The sequence below is a fragment of the Pezoporus wallicus genome, unplaced genomic scaffold (genome assembly GCF_028554395.1).
Source record: "Pezoporus wallicus isolate ANWC-B61680 ecotype Strahan unplaced genomic scaffold, APGP_CSIRO_Pwel_v1 contig_11133, whole genome shotgun sequence".
Classification (NCBI taxonomy): Eukaryota; Metazoa; Chordata; class Aves; order Psittaciformes; family Psittacidae; genus Pezoporus; species Pezoporus wallicus.
Genome location: NW_026636583.1, coordinates 1,619,855 through 1,647,685, shown reverse-complemented (window position 1 = coordinate 1,647,685; position 27,831 = coordinate 1,619,855). Strand labels below are relative to the sequence as shown.

At 46.5% G+C, this 27,831-nt stretch overlaps 1 protein-coding gene across 1 annotated transcript in view; it reads right to left on the bottom strand.

The window, feature by feature from the left end:
- The window catches only part of COL20A1 (collagen type XX alpha 1 chain), a 46,985-nt gene continuing 19,154 nt past the window's right edge, over positions 1–27,831 (bottom strand). The window contains exons 16-40 of the mRNA XM_057400904.1: positions 27,530–27,659; positions 26,868–27,010; positions 25,665–25,797; positions 22,427–22,569; positions 21,717–21,846; positions 21,364–21,420; positions 18,562–18,600; positions 16,866–17,004; positions 15,571–15,713; positions 15,111–15,220; positions 14,227–14,385; positions 12,133–12,210; positions 11,449–11,535; positions 9,567–9,620; positions 8,508–8,603; positions 7,968–8,021; positions 7,588–7,641; positions 7,365–7,418; positions 5,892–5,963; positions 5,187–5,222; positions 3,853–3,919; positions 3,091–3,279; positions 1,723–1,800; positions 815–970; positions 1–346 (exon numbers count right to left, since the gene is read on the bottom strand). Coding sequence (XP_057256887.1) covers positions 333–346; positions 815–970; positions 1,723–1,800; positions 3,091–3,279; positions 3,853–3,919; positions 5,187–5,222; positions 5,892–5,963; positions 7,365–7,418; positions 7,588–7,641; positions 7,968–8,021; positions 8,508–8,603; positions 9,567–9,620; positions 11,449–11,535; positions 12,133–12,210; positions 14,227–14,385; positions 15,111–15,220; positions 15,571–15,713; positions 16,866–17,004; positions 18,562–18,600; positions 21,364–21,420; positions 21,717–21,846; positions 22,427–22,569; positions 25,665–25,797; positions 26,868–27,010; positions 27,530–27,659 — 2,415 coding nt within the window. The 3' untranslated portion in view covers positions 1–332. The remainder of the gene's footprint in view (positions 347–814; positions 971–1,722; positions 1,801–3,090; positions 3,280–3,852; positions 3,920–5,186; positions 5,223–5,891; positions 5,964–7,364; positions 7,419–7,587; positions 7,642–7,967; positions 8,022–8,507; positions 8,604–9,566; positions 9,621–11,448; positions 11,536–12,132; positions 12,211–14,226; positions 14,386–15,110; positions 15,221–15,570; positions 15,714–16,865; positions 17,005–18,561; positions 18,601–21,363; positions 21,421–21,716; positions 21,847–22,426; positions 22,570–25,664; positions 25,798–26,867; positions 27,011–27,529; positions 27,660–27,831) is intronic.

Below are 27,831 nucleotides of genomic sequence, written 5' to 3'. Positions count from 1 at the left end.
GGCAGAAATTATCTGTTATTTCTGAGCATTTCAATACATTATTTCTTATTTTCTTACAAGTCTGTCAGCCTCTGTCTGTGTCTTTGTCTTTGGGACATGCAATGTGAGCTTGAACCCTGCTGTTGTCCACACTGAAATTCAGACGGATGACTCCTTTGAACTGGTGGCTTTAGTGTTTGATGGGCTTGTCCATGTAGAAATGATGGGACATTGAAGAAACACAGACAACACATCTGGTGTCTTCAGGTTCCTGCTTCTCGTGGAGTGCATGGAGCTTTCACCCAGCGCTTTCCAGGTCTAAGCAATGTCTTCAGCTGCCTCCACACCAGCCGTCAGGGGATGAAATCTGTGGGTGGAAAGGAGATGAAGCCACTGAGCAAAAGAATAAATCAGTGTCGAGTACTGAGAAGAACTGGCATAGAATTAATTCTTTTCCCTTGTAAATCTTCATTTTGATGCAGGTGATTTTCTTCATTGCCGAGGTCGTTGTACAATTGATATGTATGTGTAGGAACTGAGGTATTGCTCCTTTCTATCCACCTGGGGACATTAAGAACTGAAAGTACCCTCATGATCACTCTACTTGCTGACTGCTGCTGCAGTTATGTCTTCAGCTATGAAGGATGGCTGAGGAGCAGTCAATTGAATTGGCTTTTATCCCTATGAATTGCATGTGAATCAACCTGCTTGCTTTACAAAGGAGGCTTTCATAGGACTGGCAGTGCCTGAAGGACCAGCAAAGGGCTCTGCCTCGCTAAAGAGAAGTTACCATCTATGAAACAGCAACTTTTGTACCAAGATAGTCAGGACTTACCTCTCCTTTCTGCTCCATAACATCCAGAGATATCACAACCCCCTGGATATCCAGGCTGCCCAGGCTGCCCTCTGACACCGGGAAAACCTTGAGGACCAGCATTCCCAGGATAACCCTTCGGACCTGGTTTTCCCAGCACAACTTCTCCTGGTGGGCCTGAAGAAGGAGAAGCACTGTGAGCTGTAGCACATCTGATTTAGCTGCTTCTGGGTAAAACCTCTTTGGTGTTTCCTCCATCCTACATGGTGGTTGAATTTCTGAGTGTTGAACCCCAGTAACTAAAAGGGCTTATTCTTGATCGTAAGGGTGCCCAGCTTGGCTAAAAATGGAACCTGGCTGTGAGAACCCAAAGTCCACTTATGAGCCAATGCTGAAAATCACCTTAACGCCAGGATCAATCCCAAAGTCATTGGTTTTTATGTATTTACACATAAACGTGTTTTCAGCTAGAAAAATTTAAATACAGAAGATTGTATTTGACCACATTCTCTTGGCATTGCCTGGCTTGATACCAGTGGCAAATCTCCCACTGATTCCAAATAACAGGGATCAGGATGAAGGAGTACACCAAATCTTAGCAGATTACTCAAAACCCCTTTCACAAGCTGGATTTTCGGAGTTTCTTTTCCCTGATCATCTGGTCTTGCATACAAAAAGGCAGCAGAACTAAAACTCCCTGGATGTGTCTCATATCTTTAAAATACATCATTATCTGGGAATGGGTACCTGAGTGCAAAACTGCCTAGAGCAGAAAAGAACCAACCAGGATGGTGCCAACAGCGTTGGGGTGAGAAGGTCGGTCTGCCCCACCATAGTGGTCCTATGGCTGAATGATGCTTTGAATCTGACAGCTGGTGAGCTCCAGATGGTCCCAATGGGTCAATACAAAGAAGCTGTATTCACTCTACCTGTTCTGCCTCTGGGTCCTTGGATCCCTTCCTCACTGGCTCCAGACATCCCTTTTTCTCCTTTGGGCCCCGGGGCACCTAAATGCAGATAAAAGGTAAGTGTCTCTTCACTGTATTCTGTATTTCACCCTGAATTAATGCTCCTGCAGTCTCCCCACCGGGCTCTTTGGTGTTGAAGTGGAGTCACAACCCTTGGCAACACAGAGAAATATCCATTTCTTTTAATTTTGTGTGGGCATCTACTCTTGCTTCCAGAGTAGCTATTCGCCCGTGACCAACAGGGCTCCAGCTAGCACTGATTTGCAGCCTGATATGGGTGAGAATGGACCTTTGGCACAGAGAAATTCATAGCACTGGTGTTCGTGCACTGGCCTGACTGTGAGGTCCACTGCCATGCTCTTGACATGGGTCAGACAAATCACAAAGCTGAACTGTCCCTTCAGCCAGGCACTGGTAAGTCAGGACTCCTGGTTTTGCATGAAATTGCTCCTGAAACCAGCACATCTCAGAGAAATGGGTGCATTTTGACAAAATACTGCTTTTCTTATTTTAAGATGGAACTATTTTGATCAGCCATGTCCTTAGGACTGTTTTTCAGTGAGATGTGTCTTCTCCCATCTCCTTGCTCGACAGGCTGGAAACATCTGCAGGTTCTTAATTCCCTTTGCTCTTCAGTGAGGTTTCGATAAGTTCTGCAGATACCAGGTAAGACTGAACAGTGACAAAGTAAGGAGTTAAACAGGAGGCCTGTAGTTACTCAGAGGTGTTAGGATGCTGTTGTTGTTTTCAGACAATTACTTGAGCCGCTGACAAACTTTATCTGCAAATCCAAGCAAAACGTATTCCCACCATTCACTCATTCATGTGCAATAACTGATGCCACTTCCTGAGATTACATTAATCTATTTCTTTAGTCATGTGTGAAGCTTTTGTTGTTGGAACTACTGCTCCAGAAACCTACTTCCACTTTCAGTATCACTTCAGTTGCCTTACGCCTTCCTTCAGTGATTTCTAAGACTCATCGTTCCTGCCCAGAGGTGGTCTGTTCTACCACCACATGTTCATCCAAATGGCTGCTTCTTTTGCTTTTCAGTACAGAAACCCTCCTGCCCTCTAAAGTGAAACTCTCCATCCCCCCAAACCTACATAGGGAAGCAACCTGGCCTTTCTGAAAGCAGAGCTTGCAGGAAGAGTGGGCTGCATCTGTCTTCTCCCTGCTCTTTGACCTATCTAACTTGGGGTTCTCTTCCTAGAAGAGAGAAGTCCAAAAGGACTTGTCTTTATACTTCACACTTTTAGTGCTTGAGACACTGTAATGTTTAGTACCAAAGTATAATAAAAGATGCTTACAAACGCTTCTATCCATACCTCTTTCTCCAGGATACCCATCTTTGCCTGGCTGTCCAGGGATGCCGTTTTCTCCTCTTTCTCCATTACTCCCAGGGGGACCTGGAGGACCTGGCGGTCCTGGCTCTCCTGCTTTTAACCTTTCTTCCCAAATAGGAACTGGCTTCCTTGCATGTTCATGAATGAATGAGTCAAATTTCAACACATGAGCTGAGAAGGCAAGACAGAAAATGAATATTTCCTTGGTTGGGAGATTCCAAAAAGAGACAGAAAGGTTGTCAAGGAATGTTGTCTGAAAAGGTACTTTAAAATGAACAGCTAGTGCTAAAAAGCTGTCAGTCCAAAGCCAGAAGCTGAAGAGGAAGATGGACAGCTGAGTCATGACTTTGCTGCCTGACCTTGGGCAAACTACTGCTTCTCCTTGTGCATCACAGCACAGGAGCTGTACCAAAAAGGCCTCATCTCAAGAGGAATCAGCACACAAATCACCAAAAGAATAACTTCCTTCAAATGGGTTTCAAGTTTTCCCATTTAAGAAATAAAGGGATCTTCACAAAGGATTTTCCAAAGAAGTATTTCACAGATCTCTGTGTTAATGCCACCTAATAAAACCAGCATAGCACCGGGAGCCTGCGGTGGGACATTTGCTATGTGCGGTGCTCAGGATGACACATGGATGGAGGAGCTCCCAAGGTCAATACTGCTTCATGCTGTCTCCCCTTTAGTTTTGTTCACTGCTGGAGAGGTATGAACACATTCAGGAGCTGGGCTGGTTATACTCACTTTGGATCATCCGCTCACAAGCCTGACTCACGAGCTGGTAAATTGTGGCCAAGGACTGTGGTTCCCCCTAAAGCAAAACATTGGTTTTTAATGAAAAAAGAAAAGGAAGCATTCATATCTTCAAACAAGGCTGGGGATCACCAGGCACGACTGCTTTCTGCCCATCCTTTCTCTCAGCTGGAGTTTCAGAGCTATTAATGACTGTGAAATGCAGCTTTATTTATTTAACATGAAGCTGGGAAGCCGTAAAATTGAAACTGGGAAACGTCAATAATTGCTTTTCTCCTGCACATCAAACAGCCCGCATTGACTCTCAATAACAACCAAAGCTACCAAACAAGGGGGAGGAAATTTCACTCTCATGTCTTATCAAAAGAAGATGCTAAGTCTATAACTCTACACTCTGTGATATGTAAAACATTTAATATGATCAGATATTACAACATCCTATCTTTGTCTAAATCTTTTATGAATATTGATTCTTATTCTGAATAAATCACATATAAAGGGGTTTGGAAGCTTTAGTGATGTAGGGAAAAGTGATAAAAATGCCAAAAGCTGCTTAAACTATCTGTGACAATTCATAATTTACACATTGCGTGCTTCCAAAACCAGCTATGAAATGCGCAGCTCTGGCTGGATCACTGGGCAGATTACACAGGCTTAAAACGTTAGCTCTGCACAACACCCAAGGAGGGGGGGCAGGAAAATTGCACTGCAAAATGAACGAAAGGAAAAGGAAAAGCTGGTGGGAATGGAAGGAGAATATTGTGAAAAGTGCCAGTGCTGAGGCATTCCCTTGAGACAGAAGAACCTCACCCCTGCCCGAAGCCTAATTCACGAGTCAATCTCAGACTCAGACTCCTAGCAAGACACAAGGCTTCTTTTTAACCAGAGGTCAGGATGAGAAACCTTCTTTGTGCAATAAAATAACCTCCAAAGGCAGTGTGGATCTCCTGAGCATAAAGGCTCTGTGCTGGGGCACAGCAGAGGGTTATTGCCCAAGTCCCCACTTATGCAGTGCAGAACAGCTCAGTGAAGCCAAGTGGTTTTGTTTTTCCCTCTCAGCAAAGGATGGGTTTCCAGTTGGCACTTCTTCTTCATGACCACAACTGATACTAATGAGCTCCTGACTGCTGCAGGGTTATTTCCGTCCCAGCAGCACAGCCTATGCAGGTGAATGAAAGGGTAACAGGCCACAGGTACAGGAAGCTGTTCAACACTACAAAGGCTTGGTTTATATGTGTGAGCATAGCTTGCAAAACAGGTTACCCCATCCACACATTTGAGTGTAGGATACGGAAGCAGTGATGTCTAGAATGAGAATAACTCACTTTCTCTCCTCTTTCTCCTTTTGGACCAGGCAGCCCCTATGAGGAAAGAAAAGGGAAAAAGCTATCTAGGGAAAAGAAGAGCAGAAGAAAACAACGATAGAGTCAGTGGGATGTGGGTTGTATTGGTGGGACATGGAGCACAAAGTTTGTTCCCCACACTATCTTTCCCTTGACCTCATGACTGACTAGAAGAGCTTCAAGCTCATAGGAATATTTTAGGTTCAATTTAAAGAGCCCTACTGCTAAAGCAGCAGCTGGAGCAGTGGCAGAAAGCACCATGAACAGGAATGCAGAAATTCCTCAATCTTAGACCAGATTTCCCAACACAGGAGGTGGTTTTAATATCTGAGAAGAAGACACAACTGACATTTAGACCTGCAGTTGCTCCTATAAACCCATCATTGGCTACTCCAACTCAGGTCTGATTTCTTCTTTATTATAGGCTCTCACACCAGAAATCTATTTGGGTGTTGGATCTTATGTAGCTTTGGAATCTACAGAGAGCAAACAGGGGTGGGATTTGTTAAGCGCCTTATCAAGAGTTAAGCACCACGGCCTTTGCATATCCAGGTATCTGCTTAAGAAGGATGAGTGTGAATTCAAACTATTCTTTGGACTCTGAGGAAAAGCTGCTGTGGGAACAGCTTGTTCCACCCAATTGTTTCATGTCCTGGCCTTCTTTGAGACCTAAAACCAAACACTTACTGTTGGTCCAACATCACCCGGGGGTCCCTTCTCTCCACTGCTGCCTCGGGAGCCTGTCACTCCTTGGAAACCCTGCAGACACAGAAGTCTGGTTACTTCCTCACTTTCTTCTTCTTCTGCCTAAGGCTGACAACTCCCTGCAGCTCCAGGGGCACCAGCACTTTGAGTTTAGAGGACTCTAGCAAGGGTGTTGGAGCCTCAAGGTTTATGGTGGTGCCTTGTCCAGGCATGAGTCCAGTTTTAGGAGTATATTGTAAATGACTCATAGTCACTTCATTTCCTATTGCTGCATCAGTTATGCTCAAGCCAGCACAGCTGAGTTTTGCCGACAAACTCCAATGTATTTTTTACCCTACAGGCTTTAGATTCTTCCCTGTATATTCATATTTAGACATAGCCTAGAGGATAAGCTTTTCCTTCAGTCTCCTAATACCATACTGTTCCATTCTTTATCCTTTAAGACCTGTGGTTGCCTCTAATATTTTACAGCAGTAACAGCAGCTTAGAGAGTAGGAAGTGCCTTCTTTGGGCATCTCTTTGTGAAGTTTCTGTGCTCTTTGGAGCCATAAAGGGAACAAAAAAAGGGCCAAAACCAACCAGCAGAAATACTTTCTTTTGCAATGTCCCAGCTATCACATTTAAGCTCAGTAGAGATGAGCAACTCTTTCGATTGCTGAAAATGAAAGGAGTTTTGAAGGCAGCACCAGAACAGCTTCAAGAGCCTGCTCTGAAGGCTGCAGAGCTGAGGTTCAACCCTGCCAGCCCCACATGTAGCCAGGATGAGCAAGTCAAAGGTAGGAGCTAAATTCAACCTTAGCTCCCCTAAATACCTAACCTAGAACAGCCACTGTGGGGTTTAATTCAAAGGCAGCAGCGAGCAATCTCCATCTTATACTCTTCACTCCTTCCAATTCTTTATCTTTGAGAATCAGTAACTATCAGGTCCACCACCCATCATCTACACCCGTATTTGGTTGTTTCCTATATAAAATGTTCCTGTTTCACAGCACTTGGCAGGTTTGTGGTGCCTTCAAATTAGCAGATGGATGTAAATCAACAGATCTAAAGGTTCTGTTATCCTGGGCACAACAGAGCCCTAGCAGCAGATACTGGAAACTGTGGGGGGGGGGGGAACCTTTCACACATGCCTGCATCCTCCAGCTCCTGCTGATTTCAGTCTAACAAGCTCATATATCTCAAACTCAACCAACACTTGAAAACAGTAGCACCAGGAAAGCAAAAATAGCAAATCAAGGATCTCTTTGCTGGGCCAAAACTTCCGTAGAACTTGGCAGGAGGAGGTTTTTCTTGTGCTGATGGTGGCAGAGAAATGGGACATCTGCTCAATGTGCCAGGAATTCCCTGTGATACCTCAAGAAGAGGTTTTGCCCTGGATGGCAGCTTCTCATCAGAAACCACAAGCTCCTGCTGAGGAAGAGGTTTCAATATACATCACTCATAGCGAGTACTCACCCTTGGTCCAGGAGGTCCTGGAGGCCCAGCTGTGCCCTCTAATCCCCTCACTCCCTGCAAAGCCAAATCCATTTATAAATGAGAGGGTTCAAAGGGACTTAGCAAGCACTGAGGTGGGTTTTCTGTGTGTTTCTTTTAACCTCTGCACTGAGTGCATGAAGTGTCTGCTTACAGCAGAATATGGGGCACCCATGCATGAAAACTGAGAGGTGAGGTGTTTTACCTTTGCACCTTGAAGACCATCCCTGCCTGGAGCTCCCTGCACACCGGGAATGCCCTGTAAATCAGAATTGCTGGGTAAAGTTGGCATCTGATTATCATGCCCTACTTCACCTTGTAACAGGGGACATAAGAAAAAAGATGGAAGAAGAAACAGCCATTCACTAAACAGAGCAATCACTGTTATCCCACCTTTAATTCCATTCCATCTAGCTTCCAGGTTGGTCTATCTTTCTAACACCAATTGACTCAGTTTCCCTTGGGAGAGTGATGACAGTTTCCAACCAGAAAACAGCAGCAATGGCTTAAATCTTAATCTTGCTTAAACTAGTCACTGGGAAAAATGGGGGAATTTTTGGAACAACTAGAAGGAATGGTGTCTACCTGCAGGCCAGGACTTCCAGTGTCTCCTTTCTCTCCTTTAATTCCTGGTGGTCCCTTGGATCAAACCAGAAGCACATAGTTAAACACATTGCAGCATCCTTTAAGGCAAACCACATCCTGCTGCTCCACATCCACATCCCAGCTTACTCCTGCTGTCTGTGATGATACAGAGGAATTTACAGCCCCAGGATGTGCATGGGGGTTCTGGTGTCTCAGACGTGCACACAGCACATGCTTCTCCTGTACTCCTTGCCAAGCAACAATGAGCATTGCAAAGAAACATGCCTGAATACTCCATTGGGCTGTTTTCGTTTAAGACACGTTAGGGAGAGAGTGGACAAAACAGTCTTTTGCCAGACTGACTTAGTGCAGAGCCTTGTCAGCATGAAAACCTCATCATCTCTCTCCAGTGCAGCTGCCCAGCTGTTAGCAAGGATGATGTGAATTCACAGCTCACGTTTTGGGGGCTCTGCTGAGACACCCGTTGCTGAGATGCTTTCTAACCGCAAAGAACGAGTGACAAACAAAGCAGTCACATACCACAGGACCCTGCACCGTGATTCCTTGGGAACCTGGAGAGCCTTGCTGGCCACTAGGACCCTCTGGCCCTACTTGTCCAGGTGGGCCTGGTTCACCCTGAAGCCAAAGACATGAAATCAAACATAAGGAAAGAAAGCAATGAGTGCCTGTTCTCCACCGGGGCTGCATTGTGTGACCTGGGTCAGCATGAACCATCTACAGGATTCTAGATGAACTCAGGATAGTGAGGGAATCTGTAATAGCCTCAGGTGTCTCTGCATTTTAGGTCCAATGGTTTAGTGCATCTTTCAAGCTTGGAGGTGCTCAAGGCCAGGTTGAACGGGGCTTGGAGCAAGCTGCTCTGGTGGAAGGTGTCCCTGCCCGTGGCAGGGGTTGGAATGGGATGAGCTTTAAGGTCCATTCCAACCCAAACCATTCTGTGACTCATGGGATAAGACAGCAAAGCTGCAGATCGTGCTTTGCAAAGCACAATTCACCAAAACAGCAGGTTGTTCCCTTTATTCAAGGTGGCCAGGGAGTGAAGGGAATTGTTCCTTAACCCATGGCTGAGATCTGCATCCATTCTTATTCCCTCCTCAGTCTGGAGACTCAGATCCAGCCATTCCTTATGCTCGCCTAGGGGCTGCTCCTGAAGGCTTTGTGTGGTTCTTGCTCTGCTTTGCTTCTCACACTGCTCTGCCCAGAGCAGTACCAATCTGTCTGCTTTGGAGGCAGCCAGAGCAAGCACAGCACAAAGACTGACCTTTTCCCAGCAAGGCTGCTTACAGAGGACATTGCTGATCGCATACATTGCATTAACTCAGCGCAATCAGGCTCACCACCTCAATTTCCAAAACCCAACTGAGCATTTAACTAACAATAAGTTAGTCCATCTTCCTCAATGCATTGGTACTTAAGGCTCTGTTTGGTGCAGTGAGGCAGTCTCCAGCCTGAGTCCAGCTCAGATCAGGAATGAGCACATCCAGCTGCACTAACAGAGGAGTCTGTGCTCCTGCAGCATCCCTTCAGCACAGCCTGAAGCAAACAAAGCCAGAGGTAACGCTGAGTACCAGCACTCACCTTGGGTCCTGGTTCCCCCTGCTCGCCTTGGGGTCCTCTCCTCCCAGGGCTGCCCTGCCAGCAGGACACAAAGCTGCTGTTAGAAGCATCATAGTCTTTATCGCAGTGTAACCAGGAGACTAGGGGCAGAAGTCGGTGCACTTTGCTGTGCACAGTGAAAGATGTTCCCTGCCCCAGAGAGCTTGGACAGATGAAGACAAGCAGAAAATGAATCAAGTCACCCAGCAAATGTGGAAGAGGAGAGATGAAGTTTCTACCCGTTCAACCTCCTCTCTCTAACTCCCCCAGTGAACCCATGTTGCAACAGCATCATACATGAACATGGGAACGCGCTCAAGAAGAAGAGGTGTTCACATCCACAAACCTTTAGGACTATGATGGGTTTTATATCACCCAAAGAGAGCAGATGCATGCTGAGACGGGACAGCAACCAGCTCTGGGGAGACCTGGCTGAGCTCTGCATCTGCCTAACTGTATGATGGAGGGAAGAAACCAGTCTTCTGGCACTAACCATGATGTTATCTTTTGACATCTTAATCTGAAAGCTGCTATTCTGGAAGCTAAAAACCAATGGATTTGAATGAAGAGGCACAGGCAGGGAGCTTTGGGAAAGGTGCTATCAGAAACTCATTTCAGAAGTCAGCTGGACCTGGTCTAAACCACTCCTTAAGGACAGTGATAATCACAAGGTGGGACACAGTCTTGCTAAGTGGAGTTGTAAAAATAGCTTCTGTAACTGCAGGAAATTACCAAGGGTTTGGTGCTGTGAGGAGGAGGGTATGTGTCAAAACTGCATTTTCTCTAATGCTTCAAGAGCCCTGCTCTGCGGAGCTGTTTAAACCACAGGGCAATGCAAGCTGGTCATTATGCACGTAGGATGTGGAAGCAAAATGGGCTGGTGGAGTGTGCTGTTAATTAAACTTCCACCAGAACGAGCACTTAATTCCTCTGCAGCGAGGCTGCTGCCCCTTGCAAAGCCTGACACTGAATTCAATTACACCACAGCAAGGAGAGAGGTGGTCTGAAACCCTTTCACTGGAGGATGGAGGCTAATGTGTATTTCATGGCTGTTTTCCAGGTGAAAAGCACCTGCACTGGTTGAAATGGGCTGCTCTGGTGGGCAGGGTTCAGCTGCCTTGTGCAAGTCAAATGTGTCAGACCTGCTTTGGGGATGGAGAAGATTGCGAAGTCTCCTCTTTCTCTATACACTGCCCACCCACAAAGACGCTTACAAGGCTCCCGTTTAACATAGAAACCAAATAGGAAGGTTTTATGGTGGTTTTTGTTGTGTTTACAAAGAGTTTCGGAGCCTCCAATCCATGAAATCTCTGCAGGCACTGGGGGTGACCCGTCCTCTCCTAAGAGGATTAGTGCGGCACCAGGAGCTGCTCAGCCTGTTCCCAGCTGTAGCTGTTGCGTTGCCAACTCGCCATCTCCCCGTTTCATCAGCATCTGAAATCTGAAGGGCACCTCTCAGCCTTGCCCTGGTACAAGCAGGACATCCCTGAGATCAGATCAGGGGAAAAGGCCTCAAGTTGCACCAGGAGAGGCTTAGGAAATAAGGGATATTAGGAAAAATCTTTCCATTAAAAGGTTGTCCCGCACTGGAAGAGGCTGCCCAGCGCAGCAGTGGAATCACCATCCCTAAGGGTATTTAAAAGACGTGTAGATGTGGCACTTGGGGACATGGTTTAGTGGTGGCCTTGGCAGTGGTGGGTTAATGACTGGACTCAATGATCTTTAAGGTCTTTTCCAACCTAACCGGTTCCATGATTCTATCACCTCATGGAGCTCCAGGATCATCATACTCATGCCTGGAACGCCCAGACAACATGAACTCAAACCACTGTGTGCAGTACACAGCACGAAAGGGTGAACTTACGGGGGGCCCTGGAGGTCCTGGTAAGCCCGGACGGCCCGAAGTACAAGAGCAGGCAGGAGCTAAGGAAGGGCAGGTCTCCTCATCCCTCTGAAATGAAAGCAAACCGATGTGGCATGAGCAGCTCGTAGCAAGGGCAGGCTGGATTTACACAGGTAACGTTTGCAGTGCTTCCAAATTCAGTCTTTCAGCTGGAGAAAAGCAGAAATCTCTCCTCCACTGAGAGATTGTTGTGAGCAATGGAGTGATTGATCTTTCTGTCAAGGAATAAGTTCAGACAAAGAAATATGAACCAGCCCTGCCTGAAATTTAACATACGCTGGAAGGTGCTTGTCTCCCTGCTAAATATTTATCCTCCCCACAAAGCAAGTGTCTATATTGAGGAGAAAGTCAAAAGGATGAGCAGGAGGATGCTGTGACTCAGGGCTGAGGTGGCAGCAGAGCCATAGGACTGTCAGGGCTGTTGCCACAGGTGAGGTCAACTGCACCAGGAATTGGAGTTCTATTTCCTTCTGAAGCAAACACAGTTCTGTTCACTTCGAGAAACACACAGATGTTATTCCCAAAAGAAAAGGGGGTTAAAATGTTTTCCCTCTTGAGTCTATTTATTTGCAGTGTCACTTGAGTGCCATGGACTCGTTCCATCATCCTTCATGTCAATTAGTGGAGGGGTCCCTCTTGTCTTACCAGCGCAGGGAGATCGCAGCATCTGTCTTCCTCTGCCCCTGTGCTGCTGCAGGCGATCTGCAAAGACTGCAGCTGGAACTGTGGGAGAAAGAGAGTTTGACAGGGAAGCAGCATTGGCACAGATGGTCCATCACCAAATCTCATGGCATTCAAGTGCTACAAATAACCTTCAGTGATAATCCGACAGGTCTCTGCCATGTGATCCCAACTGTAACTGTGCCCCACAAAAGCCAGAGCATCAAAGTACCCCCAGCCACTGAGTGCTTTACAAGCCTTCAGGTCTCAGTGCCTTGCTAAGCAGGACAACAGGACAGGCAGCCCCACGCCAGCAGAAGCCAAGCTTCCAATTTACACACAATCCTGCAGTAGCAGGCAGGTTCTCACGTAATTGGGCTCCAGCATCACCAAAGTGTGAAATCAAGCTTTGCTTCAGCCCCCTTAGGGACACAGAGGTAAGAGTCAATGTGGCAGCAGCAGCTCCCAGGACAGATGTGACCCCAACCTGTCTTTCTCAGCACATCCCTCACAACTGCCACATCTTCCTGTTCTGATTAACAAAGGACCAGACGCTGCACAAAGCCAAACCAAAATAATGAGGCAGAGATAGAACCTTTTACTTCCCTTGACACCATTTCCCATCTTTGCTTTTTAATTCCACTCCATGCATTTAACAGCGAGCAGCCCAGGGAGTGTGACATGCAGCATACAGATCCAGATAAGCCCATAAATCAAGCAGCATTTAAAGATAAATTAAATCAGGTTCTGTGATACCCAGTAATGAGACACTGCCTTCTCAAGGGCAGCAAAGCTGTGGAAGATGGGAAACTCTGCTGCACTTGAAAGGCAATGGGAGTAGGAACAGCATGAAGATCATTACTTAGCTAGATCTGTCTACTAAGCTGTTAGCAGGGAGAATTGGGAGGGACAAGGAAAGCAGATTCCTGCCTTGTTGGCCACAGGCTGGTGATCAAATTGCCATAGGATTTATCTAGGAAATAAGTAAACAGTGCTTGGATACCACTGTCCCCTGCTTTATTATGCAGCTGACCCCATATCTTACAGGCAATTCCTGTGTCCACGTTTTTCCCCAGTATATCCCAGCTTCTCTCTTTGCAGTTGGGGAGGTATATGGGACAAACTAGTTTTTACTGAGCTGCTCTGAGGCAAGGGAAGCTGTAAATAACTGATGTGCTGTTTTCCCCTGGACTTCTGGAGCTAAAAGCAGAGCCAGGGAGTAAAAGCTTCACATTAGTCATGAAGGATTTCCTACAGCCCCATTAGCACATTGTGAGTGATGAACTTGCCCCTTATTCTGCACATATTTAACACTCCTCTTTTGTGGAGTAAATAGGACAACAGGCTACCAGGTGATCTCATACCTGTATGCGATCTATATATACCATGTTGCTGTATAACAAGGGGTACCCTTTTGCCCTTAGGACAGTGCACTGGGCTACCACAGGGCATGACACTGACTTCACGCTTTCCCTTATTCTTACTCTCATATGGAATGCGATGCAGACCCTGCTGTGTGATGCAGCAGGGACATACCTGCAGGCTGGCACTGAGGGTTTGAGTTGTTTTTCAAGTAGCAGCTGACAAAAAAGCCTCTGACATTATTTTCCTACCATTTACATACAGATAAGCAAACCCAAACACGCTGTAGACTGAGGCACATCCAGCCCTGTTGCCTTTCCTGATAGCCCTCACTGGAGGCTGACATGCACAACCTTCCCTCGCAGAAGCAATTCCCAAACCCTCCTGTCTGCTTCAGCATCCCAGTGCAGGATCTGCGCTTCCCGCATCCCCAGAGGATGCAGCCAGCTGAAGGCACCTCCGGGGACACGCTCATGCTGCTGCCTGCAATCACAGCTCTCACACAGAGGTGGGAGGCGAAGGGGGAGATGCATGAGCTTGGCAAGCTCATTAAAATCACAGAGATCAGCAGGATCAGGACACAGTCGTGCGTCACAGCGGCGTTCGGAGGCATTCAGAGTCAGAATGATGCGAGATGGCACTCCTCCCCATCTGCCCACCTTAGCTCCAAGCTCCAAATCTAAGCCCTCCCCATCTCCAACACCACTGGGGACTCACCGGTGCGGACCCACTCCTGGGTCCTCTGGTCCTGGTCACTTTTCCCAGCATGATGAAGCCGGCGGTGGAGATGCTGCCCATGGTGTTGATGGGTTTCTCGGCTATTTTCTTGCAGTCCAGATACAGTTTGATCTTGAAGTGGCTCACGGACACATGTACCTGGGTGGTGGGTGGAAAGAGAAGGGTTGGAGCTTCATGAGGAGGTGAGGGAGTCTTTTACTAGACAGTGATGACTTCTGCCCTGTTTCCTGCCTGCTGCTGGTACTGGTGGTGTGGTTTTAATGAGCAGACAGATCAAGGGGGCTCGGGAACAAGTTTCAATATGTGCCGCGTCTGCTGTGCAGCACTGCACTTTTCCCTGACATTCCCCTCACCTCTCCTTAGGAGAAGCCTTTCTGGAGCTGTAGTATTGAATAATTCAGTTTTCAGAACTAGATGAATAATGGAACTGTCTACAGATACTGAGAGAAAGTGCTTGCTGCTTATTTGGGTGGAATACCTTTGCTTCGAGGACACAGATGGCCAACCCCCCCCGTTATGGGTGATAAGGCGGCTTTATCTGAAGACTATATTCTTCATTCTATTCACCAAAATCCCAAATTCTAAAAAAGATGTATTTTTCAAATTTTCCTTATTATTAAGACCTAAGTTTTGGAGTTTCTGCGGGGAAAGGGAAGCAACCAACATACGGAAATCATATTTTGAACATGGGATGAACCTTCTAAACTTGAGCATATCAAATAGGGTTGCCGGTTCCCCAGCAATCTGGATGCAAAGCATCTCTGTATAATCACTCCTCACTTTGAGCTATTCACATCGATGGCATAACACTCCCAGCCTGGAGTGAGATCGTGAGCCACATTCCTCCCTCTCTTGATAAGGACCTTATGAAAGCTCCCATAGAATATCTTCTTCACTTCCTGCTGGTCGAAGGAGACTTCCTGTAGTTCAGCTTTGTAGTCATGGTTGAAATAGGTCAAGGATTTCTTACTGGCTACAGGGAAAAGAGGACAAATAACAGCTTAGAATTAAAAGGGAAACTTATTTCACCCACATACTAATAATAGTAAATAAATAAGCTTAATCACAGTGAAAGACTTCATATGTTATAATGAATTACTTCTATACAGTGGGAAAGAAAAGAAATTTGGAAAAATAATGTGTTACAAGTAAAATAAAAATGAAAGCATGTCTTTTCATCGCAGTAGGCAGTATTTAAAATGCAAGGCTGGTAGCAACAACAAAGCGTCCCCAAAAGCTTTTGCTGTATAAGAAAACCATAAGAAGTTTCCAAGTGAATGCATGCAAATACCTGAATTGAACGTATTCAACAAGAAACCTTACGGTCAAGGTTAACACCGAGGAGAGGCTGGAAGTCCTCATCTGTTATTAGCCACACGGCAAAAGGCTCCTTGGGGGTCTCAGGCAGGAGACGCAGGAGGAAGCTGATGGTGTGCTCGGGTGGGATGGCAAAGAGGTGGATGTCACTGGAATGAGACAAGCCAAGCATCAGTGGCTTATAGCAGCAAAAGCCAACAGGCAGCATCCTACAGAGAGGCTCATCCATTGTGTTTCTTGGGCAGGGTGGCCTGGAAAGGCTTCACCCCTGGAAGATGAACATGATAACACCAGGAGAGAGCCTGGTCCCTATTTTGGCATCCTCTTGGGGCTGTTGAAGCCTGTGCTGAGCCCTCAAGGACATTCCTCTCATGCTGGGAGGGATACCCAGGTGGAGCAGTGGTGTCAGTCCATCACTGCCAGAGCTGCCTTGGGGAATGCTAAGACACAGTGAGTGCAGCCTTGATGCTTTTGAAAACAGAGCCCAGTGGTAGCTTACAAAACACCCCTGACAGGCTCCAAAACACTCCTCCAGGTCTCCCTCTTCAAGAAGGAGGAATAATCATCATGTATCATGCAGTAAACCTTTAAACCTTGGCAGAAATCAGTGTAAGTGCCCTTCAGGGGTAAGCACAGAGCCCACAGAAGGTGCCCTCTGTGTCCCCACATTCCTGCTGCAGAACATGGGCTCAGTGCTGGAGCTCAGGACCATGCAGTGATGCCCATCAGGAGCTACTGACACAACCCAGCTCCCTCCATAGCCGCTGCTGAACCCATCAGAGCACACTGGGCAGGAGCAGCAGTGAGAGGATGCAAGGCAACGAGGAAGGTCAAATTGGTTATGCCTGAAATACATCTGTAATCTGAAACAGGAGACATTTGCATGGGCATATACACAACTCATCAAGCATCTTTTCCAGGCTGATTCATAAGTAATGCTAGGTTCTTCTTCCTCTCTCTGTTTCTGAAGGAGTAATGTCCTTGGCAAGGCAGACGTACCAGCTAAACAAAAGGATTTGCCCATGATTTAGACCAAAGAGTTCTCTGAATCTCCCTCACTCTGTTTACTCTAAGGAGCTTTGCTTCTTTAACTAAGATTAAACCGAGCCAGTGCCTCAGTTATTAGGTTTTAATCAAAGTAGCCCTGAATGTCAGGAGTCACATCATTCCTGGTTTATAACAATTAAAATGAATGAGGTCGTGGGACTCTGTAGAGAGGCTTCATACACAACCAGACAGGGTCAAATCACAAACTGGAGTCAGTGGTTATTCCCTCTCATCAATGCAGACTCTGCTCCCACCTGGTCCTCAGGGTGAGCTGAGTGTCTCTGAACAGGGTGAAGGTACGGGAGCCACTGAATATGAATGGCTCCATAGCTACGCCTTTAACGGAGGCATATTCCTTCTCTACTAAGCCAAAAGCTTCCATCATATCAAATCCTGGAACAAAGGAAAACAGCAAAATAAGTGATTAGTAATTGAAGAGCAGGTAGAATTAGCCTTTAGCTAGCACTGAGCGGGCAATAGGAGAAAACACCATAGTGACACAGCAAGCCAGGCTGTGTACAGAGATCTGGAGTGTGCTCCGCAAGTGGTAGCCAAGGGAAATAGTTTGTGTCTGTGCCCTCTGTGTATATTTGCTGTAATCTCCCCCTCTGGGAGGAAAGATAAAGACTTTCACAACTGCATTTGCAAATCCTCAGAATGAGAAAGACGTTACTCAGACTATTCCTCCTTTTCAACCAGATGCAAAACTATCATCTTCAAAAGGCATGGATCCAGTCCAGTAATCGCTAGAAGGGAGAGAGAATCATTTTGCTCTGAAATGCCTTCTATGTAAAAGCCAGAAAAAATCAGAAAGAACTTCAATACATGAACGTTTCCATTTCTCCCTATTTTCACAAGACACCCAGGGGTGACCTGCCTTATGTGGTCCACAGAGAGACTCTCGCCTGACATCTCTGACGTCCCTCCCTGGCTCACTGCAGCTTCATTTCACTCTCCAGCTCATCATTTAAACCTCGGAGTCATTTTCTCATTTCAGTTTCTTGTTCAGCAAGACAAGATCTTGCAATTGGAATTCTTTCTTTTTCTCCTGGTTTATCTGAGTTTGCAGCAGGCTGGGATGAGGATGATAGCTCATTCTTTACCAAACGGAAAAGCTACAACTTCATTTCAAAGCAGTGCTTTCAGTCTGGATTCCTTCACCCCTTTAATGCTCTGCAGTTTCTTGGCTTGAGGTTTTACTTTGCCTGGGGGTTGGTCCAGGGTGCTTTTTCCAGCAGTACCAGGGAGTTTGCCAAAAGAAATGACCTACTTGAGAGCCATTTATCTCCGATATGGAGCTGCTGGCACTGTACCTTCCTTTAAGGCATACAGGAAAGATTGTAGAGACTGAAAACAAGGCTTAAATTCCATTTATAAACATACTGTAGTATGATTGTATAGTACTGTGAATCTGCTATGTAACGGTTTCAGTGAGCTGCTAAGGAAATGGGCTATTCCTGCCACCTCTATCAACATTTGTTGTGGCAGGAGAAATGGGAACTTGCTATCCCAGCAAAGCCCGTGCGGCCTTTGGGTACTAAAACCCAAAGAGTACTTTGGGTACCCTTTGGGTATTTAAACTTCCTGAAGAGGATGCAGAGGTGATGGTGGTGAGAGTTTTTCTTAAGGAGCCTCCAAGAGTTAGGAATTGAAATCCTCTTCAACAGCTGTTTGAAGCTTTGCTTCCTTAAGCCCTGAAGTGAAAACCCGGGCATTAAGTTCTAACAGCTGAGAGTACGAGCTGGTGCATACCTATTCAGTTAGTGCAGGATGTTGTTCTACGTGGTAAAGGACATGTTATTTCCCTTCCCAAGCTTCTCCCCTTTCCCTTAGGAAATTCCCTCCCAGTTCTCCCCTTGCTCAGCTCCTGCATGTTTCTCAGAAGCAAAGACCAGGTTGTGTTTTCAGATTCACAGCCCAGCACCACTGAGGCTTGACGTGCTACTGTACCTCGTATGGAGCCTTTGGTTGAGCTGATGGTGGGGCAGGCTGTGAGAAGGAAATAAAAGGGAAAAACTGTTAGGGAAATGGAGACAGTGAGGGATTATGGAAGCAAAATGAACACAGGTCCTCTAGGTAGAGCAATGGAAAAACATAGCCAAACTTAGACCATTCTACAGCTTAATTCAGAGCTTTAACCTTGTTTTTAGACATATGAGGGCGAGACAATTTATGTGTATGCAAACATAAAGGTTGTTTCTTGGCTTGCCCATCACAAAACCAGAAGTACTGTCTTTCATCATCAAACATCTTCACGGTTGCTTTTGGCTGACTCACCTGGCACCTTACCATACAAAACACAAGGGAGCATCATGTTCTGCAAGTTCCTCTTTAAAAACAGACATCAAACCACTAATGTATTATTTGTAGTAGTCCTTCTACTGCAATGTGCGCCTTAGTGGTGGTGTAAAATAAAGGAAGATTTCTGCAGCTCCGAATGTTGTACCTGAAACTCAAAATGCTCACAGCAAAACTGTCTGTCTTAACCTGAGAGTTTGGCTTTGGAACTCTTTAGGGAAACACAAAGAGTTTGGGCAAAGTTTTACAGTCTGAACGTCAGAAATTCCCTTGATGAATTCTCTAAGATCCCACAGGACAGAAAGCAAAGGCAGAGAAGAAAAGCCTGCGATGTGAAGCTGGAACATGAGGCGCTGTGGTTAAGAGCACTCTCCATTTATAAAGCTCAGGTAAAGGGGTGCTTTAGAAAGCAGTGCACGAATGCTACTTTCAATTATCTGCTAAGAAGCAAATCCCAGGCCATGGATGCCAGATGGAGCTGAGACAAAGGGAATGCTTGATGCAGAAGGAGAAATGTCCCTGAAAATCAAGGACACTCGACGAGATGGGCTACTTCATAAAAGGTTTTCTAGGTCATCAGTATAACAGAATCTTATAGATCATTATACTGAGGTTTCATTATAGCCTTGCTATTGCTATTCTTCAATCAACGGCATTTCAGACCTCCTCAGAAAAGCAGAGCTTCCCATTGTCCACACCTAACTTCTGTAAAATGAGTAAAAACATTAAAGAGGGTGACTTACCCTCCCCAAGGCACCCGAGATTTGCCAAGTCTGTAGGAGTTTCAATGCCGTTCTTCATTATCAAGACATACAACAAAGAAAGGGCACCCAAACCTATGACTTTGATGGCTATGGGACTGCTGAAGCCAGGAGTTAAACCACAAAGACTTACAGGTTGCCATGACCTCTGTTATTCAACCTGATGAATGATTTTATAGATAATTATACACCATGATTCCTTTAGAATTTGGTATAAAACCACTGAAGGAAATCAATAGAAATCATTTTAAAAATCAGTTACTAAAACTTAAGCCTCAAAAATCATCTTTGAGCTTGACTAGCCCCTGGTTGTGGAGCCATGTCCTGCATCCAGGATTGTCTGACTTATACCTGCAAGCTACGCACTGCTCTTTCTCTTCCCTTCAAGAAACAAGCCAGCTTTCCAAAGGTGAAGCACTGCCCGGAATTAAAGCATGACAAAGTAAAGAAATCCCCCCAGCATGATATAAGCAGGCTGTAAACTCGCCCATTTACCAGGTACGTGACTTTCTTGCTTGGGTCTGATTTTCTCCACCTGACCCCTGCCTAGGCCCCAGTATCCCTGGAAATTCTCACCTCCTTCCCAGGCTGGAGGCACTTGGGGTGCTCACAGCTCTTTGATCCGGCAATTCTCAGCTTAGAGGAAGAGTATCAGAGTGAGGGTAAGGATCACTGGCACTTTGCACTCCTGCTTTGAAGGCTGGGAATCCTCCTGCCTTGTTGTTCTCTTTGCTTTCCTCCCCACGTCCCAGCCAAATGCAATTATTAAGCGTATAATAAACATCCGTGGGTTGGAACTGGATGAACTTTGAGGTCCCTTCCAACGCAAACCATTCTATGAGTCTATGATGATTCAGACACCTGCAGCCTCGGACCATTTATCTCAATAATGTGGTTACATATAAACGTTGGAGTCTCACTGCACATCGAACAGTTTCCCAGTGTTATTACAGATTGTCTCCACATCCTCAAAAAAAGAGGTACTTTATAAAACACACAAAATTTAATATCTCTTCTATTGCCTCTTCAGCTGCCCCAGCCAAACAGCTATATTCAATTCTACAAGGTGACTCACCAACCTTATGGGAGGATTGTTTTCTTCTTCAAAGTTCACAGGACTTTTCCACTGTGATTTCCTCACTAAGCCACTTGAAAACTCAGTCTGATGCGTTCTCTATTGGGTATAAACTAAAGTTTTCCCATCCAATCTGCCTTATTCTTCCCTATTGGCTTCCCTCGATCAGTTTTGTTTAAAATCATTTCCAATACGCAGGGAAAGCCAGTGCTGCTGCAACGTCTGTATTCTAACATTTATTTCTTAACAACCTTTTATAACCCTGTTAATTCAACATTCCTCGCTAATCCATTTTGTACTTTGCTTTCAATCAGCTGTGAGAACATATGCTCATTAAATTTAATAAGGGACATTACAGGGACCTTTCCTAAACCAGGTCCTTATTCCCTTTGCTCCGTTTTGGTGAAGCTGTGCAGAACCTCTCTAAAAACGCTATCAGAAGTGAGGCTGATTTTAAGCAGTTGTGTGGTTTCTGGCTGTCCTTGGACAGTCCCCAAAGGCATCTGTCAGGAGATGACATACCCACTGCTGCCTCCTCTGCAGAGCCCACGGGCTGTGATTTGCCACTGAAAACACCCAACACAAAACCAAAGCAAGACTTTATAGGAGACCATTTACCCTCTGTTTTAGATGGAATGAATCCTCGTATTGAAGGGAATTTAGACAACACAGGAGCTGAAAGAGAAAGCAATGCATGCATAAGCTTGAAACTCAAGACTGCGATGCCTGGCTCAAGACCAGGATGTTACCAGCCCTTCCCAGTCATGCTGGAATTGCCACTAATGCACAAGAGTACAGAGACTGGGGTAGGGTTTTCCCTTTTCAAAGTTAGTCATCTACCCAGCTGAGCAAAACCCCAGCCTTGGCCACAGCTCAGGGCAAGCAACACATTGCTGCCCCAATAAGGATTGCCTCAACACCAATAGATGGAAGGTTATGAGGAACATGCCCATTGTGGCCAATATACTTACCTGTCCGTCCCGTTGTGGATGTGATCTCACTCTCTCCTGTGTAGTGGATGGCAGAAATGGTCACCCTGTAGGCTCGATCAGGCAGCAGGGGCTGCAGGGTCACGCTGCTGCTTTTGCCAGAAGCCATGATCTACAACGGGGTGAAGAAAGAACCCAACGTGTGGGCAGGCTTCCCCTTGTAGCTCTTACTCATAGCCCAGAGTTACATGGAGGGGTTCTTGTAGGGAGTCCTGGAAGCCTGGCTAGGCATTGCCATTGGACTAGCCATGTCCAGGGAAAGAACATTTCCCTACATAAAGACCCCAGTATTCCCCACACAAATGCAGTAAAAGTGCCTTATAACATAGTAATTAGCCTGAGTAGAAAATCAGTGTTCTAAAAGGTTAATTTTATCCTCCCTAAGTCAGAGGGACAGTAGGTTTATCCTCTACTCCTCTGCTTCCAAGAATCCCCCATCCCAGTTCAGGGAGGAAGGAAAGCTGTGTTATTAGCAGCTCTGATGGACACAAATAATCACAAGGCACCCTGGAGGATCTCTTCACAACGCAACACATCCGCAATTCAGGGGAAGAGATTTGGTGCTGTAGTCCTGCAAACCCACCATCCTGAAGGTAAACCCTACTGGAGCGAGCAGAGCTCCCCTGGCGTGAAAGCGTCCCCTTGTCCCTGTGGTCCAGTGCCTGTCATGTACAAAGGAGGTGGAGACTCACTGTTTGCTGAGCACCAGCATCAGACACAGGGTGGTAGGTGATTCTGTAGTGCTGTATGCGGCCCTCGGGGGGGGTCCAGTGCACCTGGAGGCTGGTGGGGGTCTCGGAGTCAATGAAGAGGTTGGTGGGTGGGCTCCGGGAATCTGCAGTGGGGATTAAAGATGAACAGCATTAAAGGCACTTGCTTCCAAGCCTATTTCTGAACACTTCAGTGCTCTGCTGGGCAGTTAACCCATGCTCAGAGCACAAGCTGTCACCTTGGGGACCAGGCAAGAGAGAAACCAATTCTGGAGGGATGCGCTTTGCCCAAGTACAGCACAGTACAACTCAAGCATTCAGCCATTCAAAGCCTAAGAGTCCTGGAAGTATGACAAAAAGATCCTTTTCTTTCCCTTTCTTTTTTGCTTTCTTTTACCTTTGCTTTTTTCTTTCTTTTTTTCCTTTAACAGACAAAACTAATGGATACCTTTCATAAAGGCCCAAACTGCAACCAAATTTCATCAAGGATCTGGAGACACACTAAACAGCTTTATTGCCAGTTCAACCTGGATCACACAACAAAGTTAACCCATCATAATTTCTAATACTTTGCATATTTTCCTTTCTGTTTTACAGTGATGCTAAAGAAGCCCCAGAGCAGCCAGCACGCAAGAGTTTGCTCATCCCACAGCCTTGAGGAGGGCATCCAGAGCAATTTTAATTAACATGGAAGTCTTAGACAGAGAAAAAGAATCATTTTACTCAGAAGAGACTAAAAATGATGGATGAGCCCTGGAGACAGTCAAGGACACACACGCAGGCTGTGAGATTTCTTACTGCAGTTTTACCTGTAAGGCTCTTCTGCCCACCCAGCAAAGTGTAGGGTGACCTGAGGGCACAGGTTGAACGGAGATCATTTGCATCTTCATCGATCTTCTTCCCTTTTCTGTATAAAATGAGCTTACTTTTCCTTAAGCTAAGGACTGCTAGCAGCTGAATCAGGCTGGGGCTGTTGCTGGGCGTCACCACAAGGTAAAGTGGAGAGGAAGACAAGTGTGGGAGGTAAAATCACTGCGACAGCGCTGTTATTAGTGCCCTGCTACACGTCTGCATCTCTGCCGGCTGCACTGGCTGTTTCCTTCAGCCGAGGTAAGGGAGGACTCAAAGTGAAGTTTAAAGGGGAAGTTAGGGGAAGTCTTCTGAGATGGGTTTATTCTGGAAAGCCCCAGGCCTGGCAGAAGTTGATGGCATGGATTTGACAGCTGTGGAAAGGTCACCTCCTGAAGCTGCCCAGGAGGATAGAAGCCTCTCTGACACAGAGGACACCATCTGTGTCTTCTATTACCTCTTGAACCTTCCATACGAGGAATCTGGCTTGCTCTCGGGTCTAACCAGCATTGCAGGCACATTGTCAAACAAGGGTAAAACCCTGGATCCCACTCCATCAAACACTCATCTGCAATGGTTATATAGGGCACGTTTTCCCCTCGCCACCATGGGTCGAAGCTTCTTTCCCCCATTTCAATCCCTTTTATTTGTAATATATGCTGTGCTAGGAAGAGTTCATTGAGGAGCTGGATAAACTTGAAGGCATTTATCAGCCTCAAGCTGCTGCTGACATAGCTTAGCTAGAGGAATGGGGCACATAAGCTCTTTGTAATCCACTTCAGTGCAAAGTCAGTCAGGGTGGCTCAGCCCAGCTTCACCAGCAGTTCCCATCCAACATCTGTTTTGTTCTTCACACTAAAGATGGTAGGTTTTGCCCAAAACAGTAAGGTTTGAAGTATAACCCTATCCCAGAACTTCCCAGAGTCCTGCCTAGTGCCACATCTTCCCATACATCCATTGCATAAGCCTAATCAATTCACTGGCATCCACAAGTGCCCAAGATCAGCACTGCTACCTGGAAACTCAGCCATCCCTTTTCCTGTGCTACTCCTTTCCTGTGGGCACTTTTTCCTTTAAACATTAAAACCAAAGAATCACCATCAAAGGCATTGATTGTAGATGCAAAAATTGGCCCTGGGGAGTGGCACTGATTCTATTGGGTGCCCATAGCATCTTAGAATAGTTAGGGTTGGAAATCCTCAAACCTGATTTCTGTGAGCCCTTTGCTTTCTTCACGCAGCAAGGCAAAGTCTGACATCCCCAAGGCATCCTTGTTCCTGAACAAGGACAGCAGCTGACAAGCAGAAGTCAAATTGCTTTCCATGTCCCACCGGGGTGCCAGCACAGCCAAGGACTGGCTTGTTCGAATGTGCCTGGAAGGGCACCATCGTGTGTCATTTGCAGTGGGCTGAGGGAGCAATTCTGTCATTTGTAATTCATGGCTTGAAACAGCCATTCATTTTCTAAAGCCTCTGAACAGCTCTGACTGTCCCTTTGTCATTATACACCTGTAGGATGCTTCCTCTTTTCTGTTTTTTACATCAGTATGTAGCTCCTAAGTCCTTACTTGAGGTGGCCTTCTGTAAAGAAATGCTATTGCTCCTCATTATTAATAAAACCTGAGCTCATTTCCAGATTGCCATTTATTCTGCACTTCATCCGCTCAGCACCACCCTAAATGGGTTTATTCTGCAAAGGAGGTTGAGAGATGGAGGGGGAGAGGACTGCTGCTGTTGAATAAATTGCATTCCATTCACAGTAAATGCATTCCATTCAGTGCCAACAAAGCCATTACACAGGCAATATTAATTAAGAGGACCTCTGGGAGTGCCACTTTTTAACCTCACATCCTGCCTGTACAAAGCAAGGTTTAGATAATGCTTCCAACGCAGTGTCTGCTGCAGGATTGTCTCTCATTTGTGTAAGTGCCCTCAGATGGAGCACAGCTCAGCAATGACGTAGCTGGAGAAATCCTCACCCTCCTTAAGAGATGATATTTGACTAACAGGAGACATTCATCATGCAGCGCAGTGACACGTTCAGCTGAACGCCCTGCAGAAAGCCAATTCATTTGCACCAGTGCACTACGCAGAAGGAAGGAGGGGAAAGCAATGTATTCTACATGAAACACATTGCAAGGGTGTCAGATGCCTGCGACAGGCACCAGCCTGCTTGTGCTTGCCCAGCCTTTTGTCAGGACCAATTCAGAACACTAAGACAGGAGGCTAAATATCTCTAGCTCTTCTCAGACATTCAGCTTTAGGTTTTCAGAGCTGGAGATGACCAGTTCTGCGGTCTGTGATGGGTTCTGAGGTGTCTTATACCCTGTTTATTACCCTTAGGCTGTGGATACCAAGCGCTGGTTACTTACTGGTCCTGTGCTGCACAGAAACGGTGTCACTTCTGGCACCATCTTTGTAATAGGCCCAGATGGATATTTTATAGTCAGTGTTCTTCTGCAAGCCTGGCAGGACAGCAGTTGCCACATTTCCAGCAATGGAGAGCTGCAGCGGGGGAAGAAATGAGTCAGTCGAGCTCCCAGCCATCCCCAAGCTAGTCCATGCCATCCAAGTGTCTGGCTCACACATTACCCATAGGCACAAATGAGTTAGCACTGGGCTTCAGGGACAAAGCCTACTGTTGGGGGATGCACACATCAAAGCAAAGGCAAAATTCCAGCCCTGGTTAATGCAGAGAAGATACCCATTCATTGCATCCCAGTTGTAGTCAGCAGCTGCTTCAGTGCTCTGACACAAGGCAGTCAACCTGCCCAGAGCATGAAATCCCTTTGCTCAGTTCCCATCTTTTAGGTATGCTGAGGGCAGAAGCCCCAATACACCCCTATTCCAGCCCAGGTGTGAAACGCTGCATGAGACTTGTGTATTTAAACTTCTGCTTGCACTCATACTGAAAATAGGGGCTTGAGATGGAAGAAGTCACCTTGTCCATCCCGTCCCTCCCTGCACCAGCTCTGTCCCTGGTCATTCTGCGTGATCCTCACTTGAACCTCATCCTTCTTGAGGACCAGTATCCAGAAGGTGCTTACCAGCACTGAGGAAAGCAGAAGTTGGTTCTCCTCTCTTAGAAGCCAGGTTTAAACACTTGAGTATCATCTTTGACTTTTCCATAGCTCCTTGACATTGTGGGCTGGCGATCCTCTGCAACCCCAGATCTTTTTCTACCAAACTGCTTCTTAGCAATTTGTTCTGCATCCTGGATACCTGCAGTTAATTATTCCTGCCTAAGCTTAATACTTTCTGCTTGTCCCTATTGAATTTCATCCTTGAGATTTTCCAGAACACTTCTGCAATCTTCCAAGAGCCTGTAGGGCTCCATCCCCCCGTCCCTCCTGCTTCCAAGCACTCAAGGTGACTGCTCCACTGAACAGCGCCAGACCTGGGACAGAGCCTGTCTTAGTCCATAGGCTCCTTCAGCTGGGTGATGAGCTGTTTAACTGCTTGAGCGCAATAACCTGCATAGCTTTACACCACCCAAAGTCACTCAGGCGGGTTCAGAGCCATCAAGCAGGCACAAAGCCAACCCAGGCTCCCCAGTGCTGTGTGTGGGTCCATACCTCCTGAGGCTTCTCTCCACTGGCCGTGCTCCACTTGATCTGATAGACAACCACATCGGGGGCAGCGACAGCTTCCCATTGCAGTCGGAGGCTGTTCCCAGAGAGCTCGGTGACCTTCAGCGCCCGCGGTGGGGGGACCTTTACTGAGGGATGCAGAAGGAAAAGGAGCTGGAGCGCGGGCACTGACAGCGCCTTGTCAGAGCCAAGGTGGGGAGCAGATGGTTGGGGAGCAAAACATCAACTGGGCAGATGTCTGAGAGCAGCGTGTCTTTCACTTCCACACACCCATATGACAGCAGCCATCAGGACAGAGAGGGATAAATTATTTTTAAACCCCTAATTAAGAGGGATTATCTCATTTGAGGAGAGGACACGTTATCACGCCGATGTTGTAAAGGGGAGAGGGCGAGGAGGGCTCTCAAGGACACAGAGGTTAGCGATACATCACTCTTTGCTTCCTTCCTTTAGTCCTTCCACCTTGTTTTAAACATAACACAGTTGGATATACTCCACATGCAAAGAACAAGAGTCATTTGGGCTTTGTGCAAGGGTTTTGGCCATGACCTGCTGGGACTGGTGTTCAGAGCATTCCTGTTCAGACACACACAAGCCAGCTTTGTCACCTTTTACTGACACCAAAAGCATTTCCATTCCCTACTTACAGGTGGTAACATTGCCAGTAATGGGAAAGGAGTCCCCTTCATCATACGTAGATCTGACACTGATGAAGTATTGAGTGAGGGAGGACAAAGGACTCAGGACAGTGGATGTCACAGTGCCAGGAACCTCGACCTGCGGTGGAGGAGTTGTGTGAGTATTGTATGAAATGGGATGGGAGAGTTGGGCTTGTTCAGCCTGGAGAAGGGGAGGTTCTGGGGAGACCTTATTGCAGCCTTTTGATACTTAAAGGAGGCTTATAACAAAGATGGGCACAGACTTTTCAGGGCCTACTGTGATAGGAGAA